Raw genomic sequence first — 18827 nt, forward strand, 5'->3', positions numbered from 1 at the left:
CACCATCTGACCAAGAGTTCCCACCCTCTTAATTATTTGTCCTAGAGAAATGAAAACTTATATTCACACAAAAATACAAATGTTCATGACAGCTCTGCTTGTAACTACCAAAACCTGAAAACACCCAAATGTTCTTCAATAAGTGAACTGATTGAAAAAAACTAGAGTATATCCATATAGTGGAATCCTATTCCACTATAAAAAGGAACACTTATTGATATATGTAAAAACTTAGATGAATCTCATAGACATTATGCTGAGAGAAAGGACCGAAATTCAAGAGTTTACATGTTGTAAGATTTCCTTTACATGACATTCCTGAAAATACAAAACCATAGTGACTGAGAACAGATGACTGGTTATCAGAAATTGAGTGGGGGACCGTATGACCACAAAGCAGTCGCCCAGCACAGTGGAGGTTTCCGGAGCGATGAAACTGTTCTGCATCTTGATTCTGGCTGCAGTTACATGAATCTATTTATGGGTCATAATTCATAGAATTGTACACCCCCCTGCCAAAAAAGCATTCTATGAGCTTATAATTTTAAATTAATCCTACAAACAAGTCCACTCGTGTAACTTATTTTTCCAAAAGGCACAATCAAAGCACAATTATTCAAAAGTGAATTGTCTGTGTATTGTTAAACTTTGCTTTCAAATTCCTAATAATGTTAATAGAGATATTTGTTTACGATAGCTTAGCAAGTGTTGGAAATAACTTAAAAAGAATTTTTTTAATGCTTATTTTTGAGAGAGAGACAGAGACAGGGTGCGAGTGGGGGAGGTGCAGAAAGAGACAGAGACACAGAATCTGAAACAGGCTCCAAGCTCTGAACTGTCAGCACAGAGCCCAACGCGGGGCTTGAACTCATGAACTGCGAGATCATGACCTGAGTCAAAGTCGGACGCTTAGCGAATGAGCCACCCAGGTGCCCCTGGAAAGAACTTTTTGACCAAAAGAAATATAGCACTCTCTGGTGGAATTAATAAACCAATAGTAGGCACTAACATCATTAAGAGCAGGGGTTCTAGAGTCAGATTGTTTAGGCCTTCTTGACTACTTGCTGGACAAGCTGTTTAGCCTCTCTTTGCCTCACAAGTAAAGTCAGGCAAAGATAGAAAACAGAGAGGGAATTAAATGAGATGATGAGGGTAAAGTGCTGACACCATGCTTGGCACATGGTAAGCTCTCAAAATGTTAGCTATGATATTGTTATTAGTTACTAAACCAATTAAAACCCTGATAATTCTTCATTGTTTGGGGCTTTGTATCATCTCAGAGAGGTGTGAGGCCCATACCCAACAAGTGTGGGGAGCAGGGGAGAAAATGGGACATGCCAGGAAAATAGCTTTCTGACTACACCCAAGCCCTATCTTTACAGAATGGTAAAATCATCATTCAGTTGGAAGTATCAAGTTCACTCAACTATGTATAAACATAGCTCCCAATGATCAACATCAGAGACCACAAGAAAATCTTTGTTATTTATTGGCTATGCCAATTAAATAATTCAATCTTGTCCCCATCACTTGGGTCATCTGTAAGCACATTCGATGTTGTACTAAATAACACAGTGACCCTTTCAAGAACGAGCCTGGTATAAAAGGCTGCTTACACTGATAGTAAGAGCACCTAGACAGCTCACCTCTTTCAACCTACTGGTTTTAAAATATGTGTTGTTTCCTGTTTTAGTATCAGGATGTCAGGCATTATTCTTGCTACTTTCAGAAGGTGTGGGGGGGTTCTCCTGACACTTCAATACAACTTTCTAATTTATTGTTTCTGTCTTGTTATGTGTAAGTCTGATTACCAAACCTTGAAACAATAAATAACAGTCTTTTATTTCTTATAAAGCATTTTCATGAAAATATTTTATCTTCATAAAAATCATGGGGAACAGGACAGGTATTATTATAGTGTTTACACAGGAAATGAAAAGTTTAATCACACAACTGGTACAATAGTTAAGACGCAAACTTAGATTTCCTGATTGCTAATTCTACCCCATTACCAAAGCACCTATTCATAAAACAAGCAAATCGATTTTTAAAGAGTGGCTGAAGGGGCGCCTGGGTGGCTCAGTCGGTTGGGCGTCCGACTAAGGCTCAGGTCATGATCTCGCGGTTCATGAGTTCGAGCCCTGCGTCGGGCTCTGTGCTGACAGCTCAGAGCCTGGGGCCTGTTTCGGATTCTGTGTCTCCCTCTCTCTGACCCTCCCCCATTCATGCTCTGTCTCTCTCTGTCTCAAAAATAAATAAACATTAAAAAAAATTTTTTTTTAAATAAAAAAAAATAAAAAATAAAAAAATAAAGAGTGGCTGAAGGGCACTCCCTAGAATAAAGTGAATGTGTGCTTAGTAGCTCAGGTCAATGACATCTAATCTGGCTGTTTAGATGATATTTTTCACTTAGTCACAGCAAGTACCACATATTTGTAGTTATAATGAGAGACTAAGATGATGAGTATATTATATAAAATGTTATATGTTGTCCCAGTCCATTCAGGCTGCTATAACAAAATACCATAGACTGCGTGGCTTAAACAACAAACATTTATTTCGCACAGTTCTGGAGGCTGGGAAGTGCAAGAACAAGGCACAGAGAGGTTCAGTGTCTAGTGAGGGCCTGCCTCCTGGTTCAGAGATGGCCATCTTCTCACGGTGTCCTCACATGGTGGAAGGGGCTTGAGAGGTCTCTTTTATGAGGGAGCTAATCCCATTCATAAGGGCTCCACCTTCAAGACCTATAATTTCTAAAAATGTCATCTCCAAATACTATCACACTGGAGATTAGTTTTCAACATATGTATGTTGGGGGGGGGGCACAAACATTCATATATATTGTCTAAAACACAGCTTACTCTCTATTTCCACAGATAGTAGAGTAGAAGGAAATAGTTTCTAAATACATTTAGTTGTTTTAACATTGAAAACAACCACTCATTATTAAATATATTTGTTCATTGATGTTTTCCAAGCATCTGGTTCATAGTAAGCACTTTAGAGAGCTTTGTTGAGTGCACAAATGTACAATTGCAAAATCGGAAATCCAAAAACATTAAAACAGTAAGATGAGAAACTCCAATCTAGGTCCAATGATTCAAAATTTCAAGGATATATAACAAGGGTGAAGACACTCAATAGTATCATGTTTTTTAAAAGCAGACACATGGGGCACCTGGGTGGCTCAGTCGGTTGAGTGTACGACTTCGGCTCAGGTCATGATCTCGCGGTCTGTGAGTTCAAGCCCCGCATCGGGCTCTGTGCTGGCAGCTCAGAGCCTGGAGCCTGCTTTCGATTCTGTGTCTCCCTCTCCCTCTGCCCCTCCCCTGCTCATGCTCTGTCTCTCTCTCTGTCAAAAATAAATAAACATTTAAAAAATTAAAAAAAAAATAATAAAAGCAGACACATATTCTTAAGAGACACTGGATGTTAGTCTAAGAAGGTAAGGCAACCTGAAACCATGTCACATAAGGAAGTGCTAATGGATCTAGATATGTTTAGCCTGAAAAAGAGAAGACAAAACAGTTCTTTGTATATCCAAAGGCTAGAAATGTGGCCAGCTGGTGAAAATTACAGGGTGTCAACTGTTCATTTAATAAAAAAGGGCAGTTTAACAATTAGAACTGCCAAGCAACAGGACGGGCAGCCTTGTAAAGAAGTTGTAAGACAGGGAGAAAACAACAATTTAGCAACTCTGGGCATTTTGCACAGGACCTCTATGTTAGTATTATCACCTCCACATTGGGATTAAGGAAGCGAAGCTTAGAGAACAAAAGCAATTTTTCAACACCACATAGTTGGTAAGTGGCCCACCTCAAATTCAAACCTAGGAATGTGTAACTTCCAAAGCATGTTCTTTCAGTTCATGTCAACAAACATTTTTTAATGTCTGCTTTTGGCAAGACACTGTGCTGGGTGCTGGAGATTCAAAGATAAATGACAGACAAAAGAGAGCCCCCTCCTTGTAAGGACTCACAGTTTATCTTCTCCATAGTGCTGGAAATGTCTGAATAAAGGCTACATTGACCATGTAGAGGTATTGGAGAAAGAATTGTTGAACTAGGAATAGTCTTTACCAAATAATCACTAAAAGCCTTCCTGCCCTAAAAGTTTGTAGATATGGATTCCTAATGGTAGATTAGATATATTCCTAAAATGTTGGCATCATACGTTCCTGGAAATTAAGCCACTGGTATATCATGAAATTTGGTGTATAACAATGAAGGAAAATAGTAAGAGTTTCAATTGTAATAAAAGTCATATGGATTAAGCAGCTTTTAAAATATAAAATGGCACACCAAAAACCAAAAAATCCCTAGGAATAAACCTAACCAAAGAGGTGAAAACTCTATACGCTGAAAACTATAGAAAGCTTATGAAAGACATTGAAGAAGACACACACAAAAAATGGAAAAATATCCCATGCTCCTGGATTGGAAGAACAAATATTTTTAAAATGTCGATACCACCCAAAGCAATCTACGTATGCAATGCAATCCCTATCAAAATAACACCAGCATTCTTTACAGAGCTAGAACAAACAATCCTAAAATTTGTATAGAACCAGAAAAGACCCCAAATAGCCAAAGCAATCCTGAAAAAGAAAACCAAAGCTGGAGGCATCACAATTCCAGACTATAAGATGTATTACAAAGCTGTAATCATCAAGACAGTATGGTACTGGCACAAAAACAGACATTCAGGTCAATGGAACAGAACAGAGAACCCAAAAATGGACCCACAAACGTATGGTCAAGTAATCTTTGATGAAGCAGGAAAGAATATCCAATGGAATAAAGACAGTCTCTTCAGCAAATGGTGCTGGGAAAACTGGACAGCAACATGCAGAAAAATGAACCTGGTCCACTTTCTTCATCATACACAAAAATAAACTCAAAATGGATGAAAAACCTAAATGTAAGACAGGAAGCCATCAAAATCCTACAGGTGAAAACAGGCAAAAATCTCTTTGACCTTGGCCACAGCAACTTTTTACTCAACATGCCTCCAGAGGCAAGAGAAACAAAAGCAAAAATGAACTATTGGGACCTCATCAAGATAAAAAGATTCTACACAGCAAAGGAAACAATCATCAAAACTACAAGGCAACCGATGGAATGGGAGAAGATATTTGCAAATGACATATCCGATAAAGGGTTAGTATCCAAAATCTATACAGAACTTATCCAACTCAACACCCAAAAAACAAATAATCCAGTAAAGACTTGGGCAGAAGACATGAATAGACACTTCTCCAAAAAAAGACATCCAGATGGCCAACTGACACATGAAAAACTGCTCCACATCACTCGACATCACACAGTGAGATACCATCCTCACACCAGTCAGAATGGCTAAAATTAACAACTCAGGCAACAACAGATGTTGGAGAGGATGTGGAGAAAGAGGATCTCTTTTGCACTACTGGTGGGAATGCAAACTGGTGCAGCCACTCTGGATAACAGTATGGAGGTTCCTCAAAAAATTAAAAATAGAACCACCCTATGACCCAGCAATTGCACTACTAGGTATTTATCCAAGGGATTCAGGTGTTCTGTTTCAAAGAGGCACATACACCCCAGTGCTTGTAGCAGCATTATTGACAACAGCCAAAGTATGGACAGAGCCCAAAATGTCCATTGACAGATGAATGGATAAAGAAGATGATACACACACACACACACACACACACACACACACACACACAATGGAGTATTACTCGGCAATCAAAAAGAATGAAATCTTGCCATTTGCAATGATGTGGACAGACCTAGAGGGTATTATGCTAAGCGAAATTAGAGAAAAACAAAGATCATATGACTTCATTCATATGAGGACTTTAAGATACAAAACAGATGAACATAAGGGAAAGGAAGCAAAAATGATATAAAAACAAGGAGGGAAACAAAACATGAGACTCTTAAATACAGAGAACAAACTTGAGGGTTGCTAGAGGGGTTGTGGGTGGGGAGGATGGGCTAAATGGGTAAGGGGCATTAAGGAGGACACTTGTTGGGATAAATGCTGGGTGTTATACATAGGGGATGAAGTACTGGAATCTACTCCTGAAATCATTTTTGCACTTATGCTACCTAATTTGCATGTAAATTAAAAAAGAAAAAAGAAAAGAAAAAAATATATATGAAATGGCCACATCCCAAGGGGCGCCTGGGTGGCTCAGTTGGTTAGGCGACCAACTTCAGCTCAGGTCATGATCTCACAGTTTGTGAGTTTGAGCCCGGCGTCAGGCTCTGTGCTGACAGCTCAGAGCCTGGAGCCTACTTCAGATTCTGTGTCTTCCCCTCTCTCTGCCCCTCCCCTGCTCATGCTCTGTGTCTCTCAATAATAAATAAACATTAACAAAAAAAAAGTATTTAAAAAAATGGCCACATCACAAAACTAATAATAATATTCCAGTAAGTTACAAATTTAGATAATGTACTAAAGCTTCATATATTTTGCTAGAAATTTCATCAGCGTGAGGCAAGACTGAGAGGAGGGAAACTTGTGCTCTTGGCAGTATAGTGACACGACAGACAGAGTCGAGATGAGAGCGACTTTCTGAGTTCCAATCCTGGCTTGTCACTTACTACTCACATGCTTTGGACAAGTTATGTGACATCTCTGTGATTTATGTGCCCTGTCAGAAAATGAAATGGTATAATAATAGAATCTACCTCAACAAGGTGTTATAAGGATTCAGCAAGTTAATCCATGTAAAGAATTTAGAACAGTGGCTGGCATATTATCTGGCAGTCAATATTAAGTTATTTGCACTTTAAAGTATAGGTTTAATCTCTATTAAGGTCAATAATCCATTTTATAACTCCAATCTTCTGCATTCTACCTGAAGGGTTCTATCTCCCATAACATCTCTTTTTCACATATACACCAATTCTGGTTAGGAATACCGGTAAAATTGCATTGTATGCTTCATAAAATATTGCAGTAAATTCTGACTTCCCTTACTAACAACTGAGAGTATTCAGTATTATTAGAAGTTTCATTATCCTGTTTTATGATTTTATCAATGTGGATTTTACTTCAATACAAAGTAAGTGTTCAATAAATATTGTTCAAATAAACCTATTTAGGCTATCGTCTACATGTTACACCTATAGGTTGGAGAGAGAAAAGTGAAAATCAAATTTGTTTACTAAATATCTGCTTAGGCACTATAGTAACCTGTTCTCTTTAAGCTCTCACCAAAATGATGCTGATCAAGGCAACCCAAGGGTTTTTTTACTGGCCCTGTAGGATTAATCCCTAATTTGGTTCTTTAGTTGGGGTAATAGTTTTTCTTTATGCTCTCTATACTTCAAAAAATTTGTTAAAGCAGTTTACCATTAAAGACACACATACAATCAGGATGATAAAAATGGGAAGAATTATATGAAAAATCTGAGTTTCTACAGTTAAACATAGTCCTGGAGCTTCTTAACAACCAAAGCAGAAAAAAAAAGCATACTGTAATTCCTACTGCGTGATTCATATCTCAACAGAAAGAATTTTCAAGGTAATAAATTCAAAGAGGTATTTATCTGATGTTTCTTTGACCTAAGAATATAGATCAACATAGTAAGGGATATTTTCAACAATGTTTTTATGGAGGATGCAGAAAATTTTTAATGATAACAGTTTATGTTTAATATGTACTGTATTTACTATATGATAAAATAAGCTTCTACAAATACCATGAATATAATTGTAAAACTTTTAGCAGAGCTGAGACTAGAATATTAATTTTCTAATACCTAGTTCAGAAAATGTTCTATTTTTTTTCTACTATATTATCCTATATCTACCATATATGGAAGAGAATTTGACCTTGGAATTACACATGTATACAAACATTTGTCAAGCTTCTATAATACACATGCAACATTTACAGACACACACATCTTGGCCAGTACCAACAATCCTACTGAAATAAGACATGAGTAACTAAATGAGTAAATAGTTTACTGCCAGTACATAAAAGTGATTCCATCAATTAAATTCACATAGCATCTGTCAAGCTGATGATTTCCTACATCTTGTGTTGGTTATCCTTCTGTATTTCCCATGGCCCATCAGGTTATGATTTTTTGTTTTATGATCTCTCTTCCAATCATTATGCATCATTCCATGCTCAGAGTACAAAAATAAAAAAACAAAATTGAGCGTACAATAAAAACAAATCTGGGATTTCAATTTAACACCAGACATCAAAAGTCTATGTCAATACAAACTCCCAGTTAGAAAATAAATGTCATGGGGATATAATGTACAGTATGGTGACTATAATTAATAATATAGTATTATGTATTTGCTAAGAGAACAAATCTTAACAAATTTTTTCATCACATGAAAAAAAATTTTTTTTAACTATGGAAGGTGGTGGACATTAACTAGACCTATTGTGGTGATCATTTCACAATATAAACATCAAATCATTACCCTGTATCAATCATTGTATAAATATCAATCATTATGCTGTATACCTGAAACTAAAATGTTGTATGTCAATTATATCTCAATAAAAAAGTTTCTATCAATATACCAAAAAATAGAATTTATTCCTTTTCTCCTTTTACAAATGTACTCAGCTCTAAATGCTAATAATTTTACTAGGTACTTGAAAACATGAGGCCTGGATGAAAACCTGCAGGCCTCCCAAGTATAGTAATACCAGTAGCTTCCAGCCCATCAGAAAGAACACCAACAAATATCTTGTTGGCACACTCAGAAGAACAGGAAATTGACAACTGGGTTTTTTTTTCTTTTCATTAACTAATAAACCTGAATGAATACACTCATAGGCTAGATTGCCTTATGTATATTTTAGATTAAAAAATACATAAATTTGGATATACCAAGTTATTCTCTTGCTGCAAATCAACTATTGTATAGAAATAGAGGATTATAACCCAGTGATTCATTCAGCAATTCCCCAAATTGTGAGCCGTATGATTATGATACTCCCTTCCCTAATTTGGGGCCAGCCAAAAAGTTTAAATTAGTGGTTCTTAATGCATGGTCTCCAGGGCAGCAGCCACAGCATCACCTTCTGTGAAACTGTAAGAAGTGCAAATTAATTGCATTCCACCAAGACCTCCAGAATCAGAACTCCTGAGGGTGGGGCTAGGGGTCATGTTTTGATGCGTTTTCTAGGTGACTCTGATACTCACTAAAATTTGAAAACTGATCTGAATGAATGGCTCCTCAAAATTTTTTTCTTTGCTCCCTCAATTCATTCATAACTTATACCTTCACTCTTCAGTACCGACTCCCACTGGTGATCATAAATCTACTCCCTGGAAACTCCACTCAAGCGCAGCTTGTAGTGAGGATGCTTGGTCAATCACCACTGCAATGCCTCCACAGAGAAACATCTGTGGATTTTCTGCCCTTCCCCAACCCTCACTGCTTGTTCCTCAGCTCCAGCTGCTGTGCACCGTGAGGATGTGTGGCTTTCAGAGGATCCATCTAATTAGCAGTTGAGACCGCTTGACTCACTGGCCATGGGAATTCTCCACAAACCAACTACCTGTGTGTGCCCATGGCCCCGCATTGTCTGTGTCACACTGCATCTGCCAACTTGCCACGTGAACCTGCTGCTCCACGTAATCCCCTGGTGGATGTTCAGGGACTCACTCGATCCAGGATGGTAGCCTGTAGCACTACATGATCTTGGGTCCACTTCTGTAGTGGACACCTGTCTCACAGGGAAGCCTGGGCTGAAAGGGTGAATGGCAATTCCTTAGGAGGAGCAGGGTCTGCTACCATAAAGGGTAAGCAAGTGATGGCCCAAACCCAACACTGATAGATGCATCATATAAAGAACTAGAGAGGAGCTTTGTTTTTAACCTTCACTTGCATTGGAGGAAAAGGAGGCAGGGTATCTTGAAAACTGTCTCATGTTCTTCTCAGTACCCAGCACTAATTTCCACTTGGTCGGCCCTTTCTTGGTCTCTAGAAATCATATTACTATTCTTGGGCATGTCCAAAGAGAATGAGTTAGGTAAAGCAGAAACCTTACTGTAATATGCATTTAGTTCACTGTAACATGGACATGTGGAAATGCAAATTATTTATTAAATGCCAACAAATTTAGGACAATTTACATCTCTATTTACAAAACTCTATTTGTAATGTCACTAATTTCAGGAGAAAAACATCAGTGTATTATTTCTCTTGTATTTTACAATATTTAACAATTCTTTCATTCTACCCTTTTACATTACTAAAACACTCAACTGAAAAGCCCACTTGGTTCATCATTCTCTTCTGCACTGGTATAAGAATTCGAGGACATCTGTACCTCCTCTATAGCATTCACATCCAAAAATGGAGTGAATGACTTAATATGAAGTTTCCAAAAATGCTCTTAAAAGGGTGTGGTAGATTAAGCTGTTCCCAATATCCCCCCTCCACTAAAGAATGACTGTGCCACTCTGAAAATGATCTGGCACGTGATGCTGCCATGGAAAAGCCGAAGAGAGTGAGTCCAGAAGGCCCAGCAACTGAGGAAGGCTCCCAGACCTAATTCATACCAGCTGTAATCTGCTGCCTTCTCTACAGCCAAAAAAATAGTTTATGGCTCTGCATTGTCAGACTCTACGACCCCACAGACATTCCCCTGGAGTCTCACTCCCCAGTGAGAAGAGTCCTGAGCCAACACGACTGCCATTTTGAATGAGTGCTGACACAGAGCATCACAGCCAGCTTTTTCTCCACCTCGTATTAAAACAGTAAAAGGGATGGGGCGCCTGGGTGGCTCAGTCGGTTGGGCGGCCGACTTCAGCTCAGGTCATGATCTCACAGCCCGTGAGTTCGAGCCCCGCGTCGGGCTCTGTGCTGACAGCTCAGAGCCTGGAGCCTGTTTCGGATTCTGTGTCTCCCTCGCTCTGACCCTCCCCCATTCATGCTCTGTCTCTCTCTGTCTCAAAAATAAATAAACGTTAAAAAAAATTAAAAAAAAAAACAGTAAAGGGGAGAGGAAGTGCTAAGGTCACAATATTTTTTAAAAACTTTTGCAGAAAAGCAAGGTCAATTCCCAACTACTCGATAAATGGGCTTCCAATTCTTAACAAACAAGAAGACAAAAGCTCATCTCAGAACAGGCTGTCATTCCACTAAACAAGAAAAATCACTAGCATCAGTATTATGTGCTTTGTGTGTTTTATTCCTCTCTCCTAGAAAGAATTTTATCTTATTTCTCTCTCCCACGAATCTCTCACAGGGAGTTGGCTGTTTACCTCCTTCAGATCCTGCACGACAGCCGTGAGCCTCTCATTTTCTGCCTGAACGTTAGTGACCACAGCCCGGCTCTGTTTCAGTTCGTTCTGCATCTCCAAGATCTTCCCCAGATAGTAAGCTTCCTTCGATGCAGACTCTTGCAGAAGTGTTTCCTCCCGGGTCTCTCCATCCTCAGCAACCTTCCGGTGGATGGAGAAGGACTGCCCAAATGCCTGCAGAGTATGTGAAAAGAAAAAGAGTGCCCGATGAAATGCACCACAGCACTATTTAAACAAACTCTGGGAAATGTTTGGTTTTTAGTATTTTTAGAAAAGCTACTCTATAAGACTTCTGGGAGCAAAATAATACATTTTATGCAACAGTATAACTGCTCTCACTGATACTTGAAATAATTCACTCAATTAGTAAGGGGAAAGAACATTTTTAAATGTCTTGCTAAAAATATATATAATGACTTAAAGAAAACCTGAAAAACACTGCTTGTTTTATGTTACAATTTTCTTAAACCAAGCCTATTCAGGAACAGACAGTTCAGTGCTAACGAGGCCAACAAAATTCACGTTCTCACTCTCATTCTAGAAAACAATCCCAAAATTATTTTTCAAGGAAGAAAATAATAATTTCATTAGCTTTCTAATACATTAGTGGTAACAATATACCAATTAGGAACAGCACCCTGAAGAGAGGAAATCCCCAAACAGCATTCAAATTGCACACTACTAAACACACACACACACACACACACACACACACACACACACACAAGAACTGTAATCACTGTGTATGAAGATATGTATCTACATATACGGAATAAAAAAGAAATACAGAATAAACCAGAAACTAATGATACTGGTAAGCCACAGAGGGCGAGTGGGAACAGCAGGAAGGAAAAGTGATACAAGGGACGAGGGATACTCACTTTCCTGAGCACACCTTTTCATATAGCCCTGATTCTCACAACTCTAGTAATGTTTCACACACCTTCCAAATAGTAACCAAAACCGGTGACCCCATGTGGAACACAAAAAGTAACCAATGTTCCTAGCTGTACTACAAATGAACAACGTAACCATACTGAGAGGAGTGGAGAGCTAATTTTGGAAATCAGTGTATTTGCTGTACACTGTAAAGCTAAAGACAAAAAGAACTGTACCCAACTACTATAGTCAAGCTAGTAAATTCTCACAGGGATTATGGGATCACAATTCTAAAAACTTCTTTATACGTACACTAGGGTTGAGCAAATAAATAACTGTATTATCGATAAGGGAAGCCAGGTTTCTCACTGTTGGAGAAAGTTACAAATAAGGAAAGGGAGACTTCTGGAAGAAAACTGGTGGCACTGTGTTGTAATTAGAAGCATCAGGGTGAACTTACAGTCTTTAATAGGTAGATAAATATTCACAGATGAACAGATGGAGAGAGACATTTATGCATGTGCATACACATGCACATATTTCCTAACTCTGCCCTCTGAGAGGCACAGTAGCAAGGACATCTCAGCAGCCAAGAACATACCTGCACCCAAATTTTGTTTCTACATATCAATCTCCAATTAAAAGAATTAGGGCTTGGGGGGGGGGGCCTGGGTGGCTCAGTCAGTTAAGTGTCCTACTTTGGCTCAGGTCATGATCTCATGGTCCATGAGTTCAAACCCCACATCAGGCTCTGTGCTGACAGCTCAGAGCCTGGAGCCTGCTTCAGATTCTGTGTCTCCCTCGCTCTCTGCCCCTCCCCCGCTCACTCTCTCAAAAATAAATAAACGTTTAAAATTTTTTTAAAAAAAGAAAAGATTTAGGGCTCGGGGCACTTGGGTGGCTCAAGTAAGCATCCAACTTTGGCTCAGGTCATGATATCACAGTTCATGAGTTTGAGCCCCGCATCAGGCTCTGTGCTGACAGCTCAGAGCCTACTCTGGATCTTCTGTACCTCCCTCTCTCTGCCCCTCCGCTGCTCACGCTCTCTCAAAAATGAATAACCATTAAAATAAATAAGTAAATAAAAGAACTAGGGCTCTTTGGAGAAATAACCCATTCTTGAACTAGAGCAAAATGAATTTCATACATCTTGCGGTGCCAAAGAGTAAGTAACAAAATGCTTTCAAAAAATGATAGGGATCTGTCAAAGAACACAAGAGCCTACCAGAAGGGGCTCACAATGGCCAAATCTGGTATAATTTGGTCAATAAAATAAATAATTACAGTAATGAATTATAATCCATAGAATAATACCGTCATGAGTCCACATTGATAAAATAACTGAATAAATGAGGGAAGAAGGAATTGCTCTTCCTTATAGTAGAACTCTAATTTTTAGGTGTAGTAGGAATGGTGGAGATAAAATATATCATCATTTGGGAAACACCAAGTAATCATTGTTGCAGGAAAAAATGATCAATGGAATATAAAATTCATAGGCCAAAAGTATGATGAGAAACAGGATATTTGCATAGTCTTAAAGTATCTTCTCCCATGATACTTATAAATTCCAGTTGGAAAAATGGGAAACTTGCAGTGGAGAATCCTGATCACCTTATGTGACCAAAAGTTAGATCAGCAGCAATGAAGCATACTGACATCATGTACTCTCTAATATAACACAGTAAGAGGGGACGGCATCTCTTCTGTGGTATTCTTGCCAAAAACATATAAGCCAATTCTTATCATAAGAATACATCAGACAAACCATAACTGGAGGACATTCCACAAAAGTATTGGCCAGGACTCTTGAAAAGTATTAAGTTCCATAAAAATAAATAAAGACACCTCTAGACTAGGTGAGACTAAGAAAACATGACAATAAAATGCTATGTGGGAGTTTGGATTGGATCCTAGACCCGAAAAAAGACATTAGTAGGGCAACTGGCAAAAATGAAATAAATTCTTTATATCGGTTAATAATACTGTATCAAGGCAAATTTCTGGTTTCCATAATTTTCCTATGGTTTTGTACGATGTTAACATTTGGGGAATTCAGTGTAGTATTTTTGGAGTTTTTTCTATGTCTAGAGTTATTTCAAAATGAAAAGTTAAATAAATAGGTATAGTTTCTACCCTAAAGAATTTGGTAGATCTGATAAAATAGTGGCATAAAGAATTATGAAGAATAAATGTACTTGAGGGGTCCCTGAGTAGCTCAATCAGTTATGCAACCAACTTCAGCTCAGGTCATGATCTTGCATTTTGTGAGTTTGAGCCCTGCGTTGGACTTTGTGCAGACAGCTCAGAGACTGGAACCCGCCTTGGATTCTGTGTCTCCCTCTCTCTGCTCCTCCCCTTCTTGTGTGCCCTTTCTCTCTCTCAAAAATAAACATTAAAAAATTAAAAAAAAAAAGAATACATGTACTTCAACACCAATGGAATACTGTATTTAATTAGAAGTACTTTGGGTATTTACCCAAAGAACACAAAAACACTAATTCAAAAAAATATATGCACCCTTATATTTATTGCATTATTATTTACAATAGTCAAGATACAAAAGCAACCCAAGTATCCATCAATAGATGAATGGATAAGAAAGATGTGGTATACACACACACACACACACACACACACACACACACACACACCGGAATATTACTCAGTCATAAAAAAGAATGAGATTTTGCCATTTGTGACAACATGGATGGACCTAGAAGACATTATGTTACGTGAAATGAGTCAGATAGAGAAAGACAAATACCATATGATTCCACTTATATGTGGCACCTCAAAAACAAAACAAAACAGGGGCGCCTGGGTGGCGCAGTCGGTTGAGCGTCCGGCTTCAGCCAGGTCACGATCTCGTGGTCCGTGAGTTCGAGTCCCGCGTCAGGCTCTGGGCTGATGGCTCAGAGCCTGGAGCCTGTTTCCGATTCTGTGTCTCCCTCTCTCTCTGTCCCTCCCCCGTTCATGCTCTGTCTCTCTCTGTCCCAAAAATAAATAAACGTTGAAAAAAAAAAATTAAAAAAACAAAAACAAAAACAAAAAAAACCAAAACAAAACAAACAAAAAGCAGAAACAGACCCATAAATACGGAGAACATACTGATGGTTGCCAGAGGGAGGGGAGTGGGGGTATGGACAAAATGGGCGAAGGGGAGTGGGAGACAAAGTCTTCCAGTTATGGAATGAGTAAGTTACTGGGATGAAAGGTACAGCATGGGGAATACAGTCAATGGTATTGTAATAGCATTATATAGTGACAGATGGTAGCTACACTTGTGATAACCACAGCATAATATATAAAGTTATTGACTATGTTGTACACCTGAAACTAACATAACACTGTATGTCAACTATACTTTAATTAAAAAAAAATAGTACTGAGGCTTTATTATGTAATGCAATTTTATTCTGAAATTTAAAATGTCATAAAATTATGCTGCTGGACTTCATACAGGCTGGAGTTAATCTGGAAAATTGTTTGACATCATTACAAACCTGAAGGCAGAAAAGGTATGTGTTGATCCATTACAAGGGAAATCGTAAAACTTAGGAGGAGACAGTATGATTTCATTATTTCAAAGACTCTTCTTCAAATTATACTCATAGAACAGAAACTTTCAAAAATAATAACCTGCAAACCTATGTCTCAGTAAACTATCTTCTTTAGAATTTCTACATAGATCAAAATCAAAAGATGGTTCCTAAGCATCAACTGAGAAGGAAACATTCCAGTATGGACAGATGGACGTTCATCTGTACAGAGTAGAACATTCATTTTGGTGTTTGGCTTGTTAAGTCTCCAAACAGAAATAAATTCTTATTTGAGTAGCCAAATTTCTAGCTGTAGTAATAAACATATAGACTCATGAGCAGATGAAAAATTATCTTCAGAGGTGATGTTTACTTTGCTTTTCCATCAGTAGTGGTCAAATTCTGTGAGGGCAATTCTGAATTCATTACCCATTAGAAAGCCTTTGGAGGGGAGAGGTCTGGCAGCACACTTCCCCATGGTGACCTGGTGAAGTCTTCACCTACCTTCCCCCTAGCAAAGGAACCCTGACTACATAGTTAGGCATCAGTAAAATTTACAATTAGCATTAACTGTATCAAGCACCTCAGCTACCTTCTTTTTTACAACCTATTTTTCCACTTCTTCATAATAGAAAACTGCCAGAGGACATATTCTTTACTCTTCCTGAGTAAAATCAATAGACTTATTAGGCACTCAAAAATGGGGGTCATATTATTTTCAGTACATAAGCAATGCTCTCTTGGTAGCTGAAACAAACCCTAAAGTCTTAACAGCAAGTGACTGTACCTCTCCACCCCTGACATAAAGTTTTAAAAATTATACTCTGGGTCCAACACCAAAGGAGATAAAATTTTTCAAATATATACATAGAACAGATTTCAAAAAAGAATCAAGAACTGAAATTGCAAATATAAACATTTTGATGACTCTTTACATTTATTGCAGCTCAGAACCTTAACTGAACATATGGGCTTCCAAAGTTAGTTATTATTTTAATGAAGAACTTGGCCCTTCATTGGACCTGATTTAAAAACCAGTGAAAGTATGCAAGGTTATCCAAGGACATTAACCATGGTGTTTCTCACTTGAAATAGAAAAATAATAGCAGTGCTGCATAGGCTACAGAAGCCCCATGATCTACATTTGCAAATGCACTGAGTGCTAACACTACTCAGAAAATACCTGCAATTTAGAAAGGAAGAAAAAAGGAGAAAACACTCCTACTTTACCTAATTCCTAACTGTCAGTAACTAGAATGGGATGGGATACCAGCTGACATCTATCATTTGGTTAATTGTCAAAGTGCATTCACCAGACCTGTCTGGCTCTGCCAGGTAGCTTCCTCCTCCATCACTACTCCAAGTATATCCCGACAAAGCTGGACCCAAGAGAAGACAATCTTCTTCAAGGCCATTGAAGCTGTATCCTTGACAGAAATCACAAAACTAGCTTCGATGTCTATGTATATAGGCAAACCCAGGGTAGTCATGCCTCTAGTTATCTTTCAGACAGCAAATACTTTTATGTACTGCAATCATTTCATGGGTAATTTTCATTTGAAATTAATTCAGGTAAATTGATATCTCTATACAATTTTGGAATGTATTAGGATTTAATTGTAGGATATTATCTTCATATATTCCATTACAATGGAATCACAGTTGCTTTGAATTACATACCAATGGAAGTCCAGTTAGCTACAAAATAGTTTTTTCCTTTCTCATCCTACTCACATGACTTCTTAACCTAAAGAAAACTGATATTTTTTACCTCCATGTTCAGGACAATACACTAGCTGTTAAGTGGAGTTTTCATACTTATTATCCTTCCTAATATGAATGATAAAAGAAATAAAAGTTTGGCTAGTGTATTTAATAATGTTACATTATCTTAAAAATATGTGTCCTTGGTTACGGAATTTTCATTCTTTCATCTTAAAAACTGTGGCAAAACAATATACTAAATCATCCAAGGACATCAGACAAAATCTTTTTCATTTCAAATATTAAAATCTATTCATTCATTTCATTGATCTAAGTGCTCAACAAGTACTTACAGAGAACTGTAATAGGCACTGCTTTAAGCACTGAAGATCTGCAATGTTCTAGAAAAAAGATCTCTGCTAGTGGGAGCATACATTCCAGTGGAACATAAATAAATCAGTAAGTATGTGGCATAATGTTGGAAAAGTTCTAGAAAGAAAATGAAAGCAAGCATAAAAGCACAGAATAGCACTGCCTAATAGAACTTTCTGCAAAGATGTATCTATGTTGCCCACTAACCACTAACCACATGTGACTGATGGGCTCTGAAATTGTGGCCAGAGTGACCAAAGAATTGAATTTTTTCATTTTATGTAATTTCATTAATTTTAATTGTTACATTTGGCTAGTGGCTACCATGTTGGACAGAACAGGGATAGAGAGTAAGGCAGGTGCCCACCTATTTCAACAGCACCATCAGGGAAGAGGGTGACCTTTGAGCAGAACCTGAACAAAGGAGGTAGAGTGAGCCAGAATCTGGCCTTTCCCCTCAGCAGCAAGCCTAAATTTCAGTGTTACTAAACAAGAATTACTGCAGTGCCATGGCACCTCTTTAAAGGACTATCAATGGCAGTCCTTCAAAATCTCTACTACATGTAGCACTTTAAGATCTGGGTGCATCAGGAAATATTGAGCCATGATTTAATATGTAGGAAAAAACGGTTGGCAACTAACCTATCATTGTAACCCATCCTCTCCAATGAACAACGTTACCTTCTTTAACATATATAGGGGCACCTGGGTGGCTCAGTTAAGCATCCGACTTCAGCTCAGGTCATGATCTCATGGTTTGTGAGTTTGAGCCCTGCATCGGGCTCTGTGCTGACAGCTTGGAGCCTGGAGCCTGCTTTGGATTCTGTGTCTCCCTCTCTCTCTGCCCCTCCACTGCTCACACTCTGTCTCTCTCTCCCTCAAAATAAATAAACATTAAAAAAAAAGATTTAAACATATAGTAAAAACTGTCTGACCAATTATATTTCTCTGTTGCCTCAGCTGGCCAGGAAATTCAACATTAAGTGCTCTAGAGCAATTAACTAAAATATCTTAAGTTTCTGGCATAACTCTCTCCTGTTTTCTCTAT

At 38.2% G+C, this 18827-nt stretch overlaps 1 protein-coding gene across 7 annotated transcripts in view; it reads right to left on the reverse strand.

Moving 5' to 3' along the window:
- BICD1 (BICD cargo adaptor 1) overlaps positions 1-18827 on the reverse strand; it is a 261478-nt gene that overhangs the window by 139522 nt on the left and 103129 nt on the right. For all 7 annotated transcript variants that reach the window (XM_058743157.1, XM_058743156.1, XM_058743160.1 and 4 more), the window contains exon 2: positions 11244-11456. In XM_058743157.1, coding sequence (XP_058599140.1) covers positions 11244-11456 — 213 coding nt within the window. The remainder of the gene's footprint in view (positions 1-11243; positions 11457-18827) is intronic.

The sequence above is a fragment of the Neofelis nebulosa genome, chromosome 8, assembly GCF_028018385.1.
Source record: "Neofelis nebulosa isolate mNeoNeb1 chromosome 8, mNeoNeb1.pri, whole genome shotgun sequence".
Classification (NCBI taxonomy): Eukaryota; Metazoa; Chordata; class Mammalia; order Carnivora; family Felidae; genus Neofelis; species Neofelis nebulosa.